Source organism: Pungitius pungitius, chromosome 1 (assembly GCF_949316345.1).
Source record: "Pungitius pungitius chromosome 1, fPunPun2.1, whole genome shotgun sequence".
Lineage (NCBI taxonomy): Eukaryota > Metazoa > Chordata > Actinopteri > Perciformes > Gasterosteidae > Pungitius > Pungitius pungitius.
The window spans coordinates 13211845-13222450 of record NC_084900.1 but is presented as its reverse complement, the minus strand read 5'-3'; the positions used below and the strand labels follow the sequence as shown (position 1 = coordinate 13222450).

The following is a 10606-nucleotide window of genomic DNA, read 5'->3' as shown; positions in this document are numbered from 1 at the left end:
TTAGCAGCTTCATCGAAATGCAATTTAAAGTCTCCTGACACGGACATCTACAGCTAACATTAGCATGACGGACACTCCTAGCTCCTTAACTTTTGAGCCAAATACTGTTTTAATTGTGAAAGTAACAATTTTGGTAATCAGAGTCTGTAAAATGATGCTGTCCATTGTCATTGTAAGCGTTTTTCAAACAAACGTTGATCAAAGAGCTTTTATTGCGCCATTTGGAGGTGTTGAAGCAGAATATATTCATGTGAAAGGTCAGAGTTGGGTTGACAGCCTCAATGGTGATTTTGGCGACCTTTTAACCAACGTCTAACATTTACAGTGACGATGGACGTCTGTCCGGGTCAGGGCCATAGCAGCACGCGGCTAATTCACCGGCGTTAGCAACATTTTACAGACTCTGGTTACAAAAACTTTCATGATTACAACAGTATTTGGCTCCAAAAGGTAAGGAGCTAACGCCTACTTTAACACTGTTAAATCACCTGAAAACTTTACACATTTATTTTCTGCAATAGTTTTACCGCATAGTTAGCTAAACCGTGTCCAGGTCCAGACCGTGACGTTGAAGTCATCTGGACTTTGACACGTGTCCTCTAAACCAAGCAGGACAGTTTCAAAGGGACACAGTGACTATGATATATATTTAACAAAAAGGAATACTGTATTCTTGTATGATATTAAATACTATATTAGTCATTGATGATGTCACCGATCCAACTGTTGCATCATTGCTCCCTGTAGGTTTGTGTGTTAAAATATGAACGGATTCATTGTTGTTACTTCATCAAACCTCGTCTGTACCTGATGAAACCTTTATAAAGTACTGCAGTGTGATGTCATACAACAGCCTCAATGAAAGGTTCACCTCAGTAATGTGTCAGGTGAATAAATATTATATATACACATCTGTCAGTGTCAAACATTACAGAGTGGACACCAGTTCTGATCTCAGTCACATCTCTCACTGAGGTTTCTTCCCCTTTTTCCCATTGAAGGGAGAGTTTTCCCTGTGCCGATGTGAGGGTCAAAGGTCACAGGATGTCGCGTGTGTACGGAGGATCATTTGTGATTTTGGCCGTTGATCGACAACTAAAATAGAATAAAAGTTTAATATCTGGAATCCAATATATGCTGAAGACTAAACAAAAGTCAGCTGATGATTTTACATTGAAATCAATAATCAAAGAGCTAGTTTGCTTGTGATGATTTATTAATTTACTTTGGATATAAAACAAAACATGGATCAAAAATCATGAGGATCGGACTTTAGAAAGAAATGACTAAAGTTGGACAATCAAAATTATTTCTTTTTTTTTCAGAAACTGGAGAAGTTAAATTCAATCTCGCTCCACAGTGTGAAATAACAGAAAAATACATTCTCATGGACAAATGTAAAAAAACTCACTTGAGGTTCATTTCTCTCCAGAAGACACATTCAAATCGTTTTGTTTTGGAGAAACTACACTTTAAGAATAAAATGATTTAAGATATTTTTGCAAGGGCATTATTTCGATTTAGCATCTTTTTGAATTTGAAAATCCTAATTCTGGATTCTGTCATAACAGGTTTAACAGTAAATATCATTTTTATTTTTTTAAATAATTGTTTGCTTTTATTTTGAAAGGATAGTAAATACATTAATGATACATATTTAGTAAATGAAGATAATCGGGTTCTAGATCACAATAAATATTTTTTAATTTAATATCTCATATTTATAAATCCATTTCATCGATGTATTGATATTTTGGGGGGGGGGGGTGTGGATCTCCCGTATTAAACACCAACCAGCTTGTTAGACTTCAGGATTGTCTTGGAGACATCAAAACTTGGAAGACCTGCAACTTCCTGATGCTAAACTCAGAAAAAACAGAAGTTATCATGATAGGCCCAGAGCGCCTTCGAAGTCATCTGTCACATGATACAGTCTCATGGATGGAATTGCTCTGGTATCCAACAGCACTGTCAGAAATCTTGGAGTTCTCTTCGACCAGGATGTGTCCTTCAACTCTCATATAAAGAATTTTCATCTACGTAATATATCGCAAATCAGGAACTTCCTGTCTCAAAGTGATGCAGAAAAACTAGTTCATGCATTTGTTGCTTCTAGACTGGATTACTTTAATTCTTTGTTATCAGGCTGCTCTTGTAAATCGCTTAAACCTCTCCAGTTGATTCAGAATGCTGCAGCACGTGTATTAACAAGAACTAAGAAATGGGATCATATAACTCCTGTATTAACTTCTCTGCACTGGCTCCCTGTTAAATCAAGAATATAATTTACTTCTCCTCACCTACAAGGCACTTGCTGGTGAGGCACCGTCTTATCTTAAAGAGCTTGTTACACCGTATTGTCCTACAAGGCAGCTACACTCCGTAGATGCTGATGCTACTTGTGGTTCCTAGAGTTTTAAAAAGTAGGATGGGTACCAGAGCTTCAGTTATCAAGCTCCTCTTTTGTGGAACCAGCTTCCACTTTCAGTCCGGGGGGCAGACTCGGTCAGTTCATTTAAGATAAAGCTTAGAACGTTCCTCTTTGGTACCTCTTATAGTTAGGGCTGGCTCAGGTTAGCCTGGACCAGCCCTTAGTTAAGCTGCTCTAGGCTTAGACTGCTGGAGGACTTCTTAGGACACACCGAGCCCCTCTCTCACTCTCTCACTCTCACGCTCTCCTTCCACAATAATCCATGTTTTATTAATGTACATCACTAATTCAGCTTCTTTTCAGGAGCTTTTTGTGTTTTCTCGCTTAGCAGGTCTCCGTAGATCATAGCATGGCTCTGATGACACCTGCTGCATTATTTTAAATATGATTCATATTACTGTTATCATAAACAAACATCTTTCTGCTCTCCCTCCCCACAGAAGCCTCTGTGGATGAAGGTTCTCTCTGATGGTGGTTCTATCTGATGGTGGTTCTATCTGATGAAGGTTCTATCTGATGGTGGTTGTCCCTGCAGTGGTCCTGCTGTACACTTGTTCTGCTACTTGCAATTATTTTTATCCTTTCTGTTAGATGAATTGAATGTATTGTACATCTTTTACATTGTTCATTCTGCACACATGACATCCATTGCAGTCTGTCCATCCTGATAGAAGGATCCTCCTCTGACCTTCTTACTAAAGCCTGGAACACACCAAGCCGACGGTCAGCCGTGGGGCAGTTTTTGTGCGTCGGCCGACTAAATCTCAGTGTGTTCCGCACCGTCAGCCGAAGTAGGTCCTCGTCGGCTTTGTAACGGCCGATTCGACATGTTGAATCGGCGTCGGGGCTTGTTGGTCAGTCGGGCCTTCTGATCATTCTGATTGGCTGCTCAGCCAGCGAACCAATACTGCCACCTGCTGGTACGGAAGGTATTTCCTCTTACGCTGGCGCAGAACGGACGTGCTACTTGGCCGTCGGGTGTTGAGAATCGGCTTGGTGTGACAAGGCAACTTTGGACCCGGGCGCTGCCGACGTGAGCCGATTCTGCAGTTTGCTCACGTCGCCACTAGTTCGTCGGCGTCGGCTTGGTGTGTTCCAGGCTTACGGTTTCTTCCCTTTTATCCCCATTTTCATTTTTTGGGGAGTTGTTCATGTGCCGATGTGAGAGTTTTTGGAACAGATGATGTCTCATGTCTACAGACTGTAAATTCCTCTGAGGCTAATTTGTAATTTTGGGCTCTACAAAATAAAATGAATTGAATTAAATCATTTATATCTTATCTTATATCTTTTTTAATCGAAACAGTTGGTTGTAAATATTTGATTTATAAGCTGAGAGCAATATAAGTTCTATGAATAATACTTGAGATATTTGTTAAATCTATTAAATAAACTTGAACTAAAAAAAATATAAATACTGTTACATGATAGTATAGTAGAATACTTAGTTGTACATAATACAGGGATAAAAGTATACTACAGTAGTACATACTGCTACATGAGTATGATCACTAGCAGTAGATAGTAAAACTACATATTAATACTAGTAGTACCAGCAGGGGGCAACAGCAGCCGTCTGTCACTCAGGATCCTTTTTGTTTAACTGAACACCTGAAAGAGAAAGGAGGAAGGAGAACAACCAGGAGCAGAGGAAAGAGAACCAGGAGGAGAAGGAGGAGAGGAAAGAGAACAAGAAGTTACTTGCTGTTCTGTTATTTCAACAGTTTTCATTGCCCCGTTATTCTGAAACAGGTTTTTATTACAATGTGTTAAACATTGTGTCACAAAATGAAATTGTGAGTCGCTTTGGATTAAACGTCATGACATTTGATGTGATGTAAAGTACACACACACCTCCATCAGGACACCTACTACCTTACGCCTCCTTCTACCTTACGCCTCCTTCATCAGGACACCTCCTCCTTCATGCCTCCTTCTACCTTACGCCTCCTTCATCAGGACACCTCCTCCTTCATGCCTCCTTCTACCTTACACCTCCTTGTCAGGACGCCTCCTCCATCATGCCTCTATCAGGACGCCTCCTCCTTCATGCCTCCTTCTACCTTACGCCTCCTTCATCAGGATGCCTCCTACTTCACGCCTCCTTCTACCGTACGCCTCCTCCATCGGGACACCACCTCTTTCACGCCTCCTACCTTACGCCTCCTTCATCAGGACGCCTCCTTCAACAGGACGCCTGCTTCAACATTACGCCTGCTTCACGCCTCCTTTAACCGGACACCTCCTCCTTCATCAGGACACCTACTACCTTACGCCTCCTTCATCAGGACACCTCCTACCTTATGCCTCCTTGTCAGGACACCTCCTACCTTATGCCTCCTCGTCAGGAAGCCTCCTACTTCACGCCTCCTTCATCAGGACGCCAACTCCTTCACGCCTCCTTCCACCGGATACCTCCTTCATCAGGACACCTCCTCCTACCTCGTCTCATTCTAGTCTTCCTGCGCTACACTCAACACTCACAGAGCAGTGATCAATAATTTAAAAAGGTTGATTATTGATTGATATGTTATGATTAACACCAATGACTGGGATCCATCGATGATGTTGATCACAGAGATTAACATCCGATCTACATGCGACAATCAGCTGGTTCCTCCAGAGAAGCATCATCTGGAACACATGAAACCATAGAACCAGCTGGAGGAGGAGAGCAGAGAAACGAGAGCTGGAAGAGGAGGAGAGCTGGAGGAGGAGAGGTGGAGGAAGAGAGCAGAGGAAAGCTGGAGGAGGAGAGCTGGAAGAGGAGGAGAGGTGGAGGAGTCCAAGTGATGAAGTTCACATTATCAGGTTTACTTTTCACCGTTTATTTTCTTTTGCAGATTTAAATCACAGATTTGATTGTTTTTACCTGTTAACTTTCAATTCAGTCTTTCATTGTTCCTTAAGAATAAAGAAACAGAAGCTGAGCAGATTCTCCTGCAGCACAATCAATAATCAATAATCGATCATCAATAATCGATCATCAATAAGGCTCCTCCTCTTCCAGTTCCAGTAGAGTTTTAAGGCAGAGACGCTGCTCCTCGGTTGTGCTTTCAGCAGTTAGTCTGTTACCAAGACGGTGGGGGGAGGAGCTACGACTCCCTGAGCTCTGAGGAGAGAGGAGAGTTAGTGTTCAGTGGACAGCGGGAGGAGTTAAAACCTCCTTTTTGAGTCAGAAGAGCAGTCTTTTGACCAAAGGAGGAGAGAAGTTTGAGGGAGACCAACAAGGAAAGTAAAGGGTCTCAACAGTCTCCTCCTCCTTGAGATCAGGAGGAAAGGAGGTTAGCTGGAGCTCAGGGGGTCAAGGTGAGGAGTAAGCATGAGGGAGAAAGGAGAAGATCAGGGGGAGGTCCTTTAGTTCAGAGGGAGGAGTTACTTCACCAGCACTGACTTTGGCAGAAACGCCTCCATCTCCGTCGTCGGAGACGCCACAGAGGCGGAGGTGGAGGCGGAGGTGGAGGTGGAGGCTCCTTTGGGGAGGCTGTACATGTAGACGGCGCCGATGACAAGTCCCGCCCCCACGGTGAAGAGTAGGTCCACTTGGAAGCCGAAGAGGTAGACGGAGGTCACCGTGGAGACCACGATGGAGAGCGAGGTGGCGAAGCCCTTCAGGATGTTGTCAGCGTACTTCACCACCACCGCCACCAGCAGCCCGCCGAAGGCCTGGTTGAACACCACGCACCACACGGCGCCGGTGTAGCCGAACAGCACGCCGCGCTCCGCCACCGCGCTGCCGTCCTGCCACCAGAGGGCGGCGGCGCCCAGTGCTGTGCCGAAGATGCCGAGCTGCACGTTCCTCACCCACACGGAGGCCGCGCTGCCCTTCAGGATCTTCTCAAAGTACACGCCGGCGAAGCCCGACGACAGGCAGCTGATCACCACGGCAACCAGGCCCACGGTGTAGTTCTGAGTGGAAGAGGCCGCCGACGTGACCTCCTTCTTGCCCTCCTGCTCCATCTGGGGACGAAGGGGAGGGGCATCAAACAGGACCGAGATCACGTCTCTGCTCATGGGGGAGTGTAGCTAAAGTAACGCTAGCCTTGGTAGCTTAGCACAAGGGTTACAAAATTATGAAACTATTAATGAATAATAATAAAACTATGATACTAAAGGTAAACAACGTGATCATTAAAGCTCTTTGAAGACTAAGCAGTGTGTGAGTTTGTTTTAATATTTAATGGATGGATTATAATTACATTTGTATTAACTTGGACTAAACCTTCAAAAGAAAGGGGCGTAACCATGGTGACATGGGGGGTGAAAGGGAGCAGGAGGTGAATGAGAGATGTTATTGGAAACAAACTGCTTGTTTCTAACAATCATTCAATTAATCAAAATAAAAAAGTGGATAGATGAATCAGTTACAACAATAATTGTTAGGTTTGGAGGAGAACAAGTACCTGGACCACGGCGACCCCGGAGAACAGCAGCAGCAGAGACAGCCACTGCACTCTGGAGAGACTCTTCCTCAGCATGATCACACTGAACAGAGCCGTGGTGAGGATCTTCAGCTGGTAGGTCACCTGAGGGATCAAACCACCGGGTCAGGGCTCTGCTGACTGGTGTGATGATGATGATGATGATGAAGAAGGTGAGGCAGAGGGGGTCTCACCTGGAAGGTGGCAGCAGGCAGGTTGGAGATGGCGATGTACTGCAGGTTGTTCTGCAGAGTGTAGATGAGAGAAGGAACGGCCAGTTTCAGAGTGTCTTTGTACTGAAACAAGATGGAGTCAACCAGGAAGTAGACTGTGTCCTTCACGTGGACTGGAGACAGGCGGGAGGGACACAGACAGGGCTTTAGTGAACATCTCTGGTTGGGATCAATACCGGTGCTTTTAATAATGAGTTGATTGGATATTCGCTCACATCTCTTCTGCAGCAGGATGATGAGCAGACAGGTGAGCACCTTCAGGATCTCGGCCATGACGACGGCCGACGTGGTGAAGAAGCGATCGCCTGGCAACGTGCGCACGTACCGGATGCTGAGGATGAGTGATGCATTCTGGACCACGAGCACTGCCAAGCTGATGTACTTCAGCTTCCTGTTGACTGGAGACAGGGAGGACACATGTTCACCTGTCTTTGTCCTGGCCTGTTAAACCAGTGTCTCTCAAACTGTGGGGCGCGACCCTCTAGTGGGTCGTAGTGGTATCACAGGTGGGGCAAATCTTTGATTTTGAACTTTGAGAACTTCTCATCTTACAAAAGTGAAAAGTACAGAGTGCTGTTGTCTCACAACAGAGAATGAAAGATGATCAACTTAATGAATGTTATGTTGAAATGTTCAGTGCTAAACAGGTTAATTACAGCCACAAATAAACTATTTTATATATATATATATATTCTAAATATTTGTCATGTTTTGCAGTGGTAAAACTCCATTTTCTTTGTTCCAACAAGAATGTTGAACTTTTAATGTCTGATGTCCAATTCTGTTAATGTGTGAACATTTTTCTTCTTCCAAAGTGGGAGGTCACACAAACACAACTGCACAAACCTGTCGGAACACCTGTAACACTTGTTAATCTTCTATGTCTCAAGTACATGTAGAACTTGTTAATCTACTACATTTCAAAGCTTTACTTCGTACTTCGAAGAGGATTTTAAAGATACTTTAAGATAAGATGTTGCATTATTAGTCCCACAATGCGAATGTGCACACAAGACAGACAGTAAAAAGAGCAGCAGTAATAAGAATGCAAAAATAATATTATATTATACTGATAAACTAAATTTAAAAAAAGGAGTGATTTGCTCTGCTGTAGATTCAAATAAACATTATTTAAAGTACAGGAATATAAACTCATACTCTGACTACACCTTTGTGTGTATTGTTACCACATCAACCACACCTGAAGGCTCCACGTCAGCACTGCTGCCACCACCACACCTGGATGCTGTTAGCATTAGCTGCAGAGCTAACTGTATTAACCAACTGTGTCAGTTAGCATCACACACTGTACAAAACAGTGCAGTTAGTCGTTAGCCTGTAGCTCAGCCATCTTACGTATTCTATTTAAATTAAAACTATGACAATATTCTATTCATTAAACAGTTGAAATCAGGTTTAATAGTACCATATCAGTTTCTTAGCACCCGAAAAAATGTTTAACTTAAAAAAACAAATAACAGGCCAAGTCAGCTCGTTAGCTGCTGGTTAGCTATTCCTCCCCGGTTCTCTCTCACCGTCACTCCGGCTCGACCTCTTCTCCTCGGCCGCTTGGCTGTGGCTCTTCGCGGCCATGCTGGGCTCCGTCTGCCCGTCGCCCGGAACCTTCACCCGCTACCTCGGCGCTAGCCTCTCAGCTAGCTCCTTTGCTAACGGTGCCGACACCGGACCGCAGCCCCGACCCCCGGGTGCTTTGTTCCGGTAAGAGAGGCCGTCAGACGGATTTAAAACCGGAGCCCACAAAACGAAAACTCGGGAGGAATCAGCTCTGACAGTGTGGCGAAGTGTTCCGGAAGTAAAGGAACTACAACTGCGGAGCACGAGCTGACAGGAGGAATCACTCTGAGGAATAAAACCCTGTCTGGGCCTCTGGAACTGTAGTTGGCTTCCCACAAACAGACTTCATCTCCAGCTTCCTTGCTCTTCACCGCTTTACTAAATGACCTTACTCTCTTCCTTTGCTTTCTCACTCAGTCCTTCACATCTAACCTCACTGCATCTCCACTTCATGTCTCTGACCACTTAGTCTCTCAAACGTCTGTAACATTTCACCTGACTCATCTGTGGGAACATTCTCTCCCTCCTCTCTGGCCTCCTTTCACTTATCAGCCCTCCCTTCAACAAACTCCTTCTCTCTCATTAACTCCCTCTCTTGATTCTCCTCTCACATCTCTGCAGCCAAAAGCTCTTTCCACCAACCTCCTCATTTCTTAATATGAACACTTCAATGGATAAAATAATCTGGATAAACTGAGAGTGAGACCTCTTTCATCATGATCTTCTCTGTTCTAGCCGACCCCTCCCACCCTGGACAAAAGCTCCTTGTGTCCTTTCCATCAGGAGGTCCATAAGGACCATGAGCTCCCTCCCGGGTCCCCCTCTGTGCACATACACTTCACACTACACAGTTTGCCTGTGCACTTTACTTTTTACGTTTTCTTTGTATATATATATTTTTATTCTATATTGCTGTAACCCATGGCCTTCTATTTTTCATTTTTTTCTATATTGTAAATTGAACATGATACTTTTCTTGCATTTTATTTGTCTTGTTGTCCATTGTCTCACTGTCCAATGTTATGCAACAACCGCCATGTCAAATTTCTTGTGTGTCTGACATATTTTGGCAATGTTCCTGATTCCTGATGATTCCTGCAGGTAGGACATGAAGGAATCCTATTGGCTGCTGGAGGGGCCTCACCTATCAGATCTCTACTAGGGCCACTTAGTAAATGATTGTAACAAAGTGTTTGATACTGTAATATATAACTATAACATTACATATAACTATGTAATCAATGCAGATCATCATAATGTAGCTAATCACAATGGCCGATGAAGTCTTCATATCAAATTACGATATTTTCCCTCATTAGAAGTTGAAGCTTTGTTATCTCTTGTCCTAATGGGTTTGAATACTATGAATTGTGGGTAATAAAGGGCCAGGACACGACCTGATCAAGTATATTGGATCTTTCCATTCCATAAGTGGTTATTTCATGTAAATGAAAGAACTAAGTAGCCAACGAGCCACTTTAAAATCGGCCAATGAGAAGCAAGTATTTTACAGCAACAGTGGTCATTCATCCAGAGCCTTGTATAGTCAGGGTCACGTTCACAGTGGTCATTTATCCAGAGCCTTGTATAGTCGGGGTCACGTTCACAGTGGTCATTCATCCAGAGCCTTGTATAGTCAGGGTCACGTTGGTGTATGTTCAGTTGGTCAGGGAGTCGTGGTCCTCATGCAGGTCTCCTCTTTCCCCCTCCTCCTCTACCTGACCCCCCTCCATCCAGGGGTGAGACAGGATCTTCTCCAGAGTGGGTCGCTCCTCGGGACGGTACAACAGACACCGGGAAATGAGAGACTGGCATTCTGGGGAAAAAATGACATCCAAATCAATGTGTGGATATTTAAGCCGATCCAAGGTGGCTGGTGTAGACCTGCAAGAAGGGAGTTACAATAGTCAAGGTTGGAGATGACCAGAGCCTGTACCAGAACCTGC

The 10606-nt window shown here is 44.1% G+C and overlaps 1 protein-coding gene across 2 annotated transcripts; it reads right to left on the bottom strand.

Annotated features, from left to right (window-relative positions):
- Window positions 1-1207: 1207 nt before the first annotated feature.
- On the bottom strand, window positions 1208-9207 carry slc35a2 (solute carrier family 35 member 2). Of its 2 annotated transcripts, none has more exons than XM_037479800.2 (6): window positions 8621-9207; window positions 7301-7483; window positions 7047-7198; window positions 6835-6957; window positions 5826-6391; window positions 1208-4042 (listed from the first exon to the last, which is right to left on the bottom strand). In XM_037479800.2, exons 1-6 carry the CDS (start codon window positions 8676-8678, stop codon window positions 4015-4017), a joined length of 1110 nt encoding a protein of 369 aa, XP_037335697.2. In that variant the 5' UTR covers window positions 8679-9207; the 3' UTR covers window positions 1208-4014. The 2 variants fall into 2 exon arrangements, with proteins under 2 accessions (XP_037335697.2, XP_037335696.2); XM_037479799.2 differs by lacking the exon at window positions 1208-4042 and adding an exon at window positions 5244-5543 and having other exon boundaries at window positions 8621-8935.
- Between the last annotated feature and the right edge of the window lie 1399 nt (window positions 9208-10606).

What these genes read in the sequence shown, in the direction of transcription:
- slc35a2 (XM_037479799.2), bottom strand. Translation starts at nt 8,678, where the DNA reads ATGGCCGCGAAGAGCCACAGCCAAGCGGCCGAGGAGAAGAGGTCGAGC. An exon ending in CCGGGGTCGCCGTGGTCCAG is followed by an intron (nt 6,392 to 6,834) that starts GTACTTGTTCTC and finishes CTTCGTCCCCAG; the next exon opens with ATGGAGCAGGAGGGCAAGAA. An exon ending in ATGGAGGCGTTTCTGCCAAA is followed by an intron (nt 5,544 to 5,825) that starts GTCAGTGCTGGT and finishes CTCTCTCCTCAG; the next exon opens with AGCTCAGGGAGTCGTAGCTC.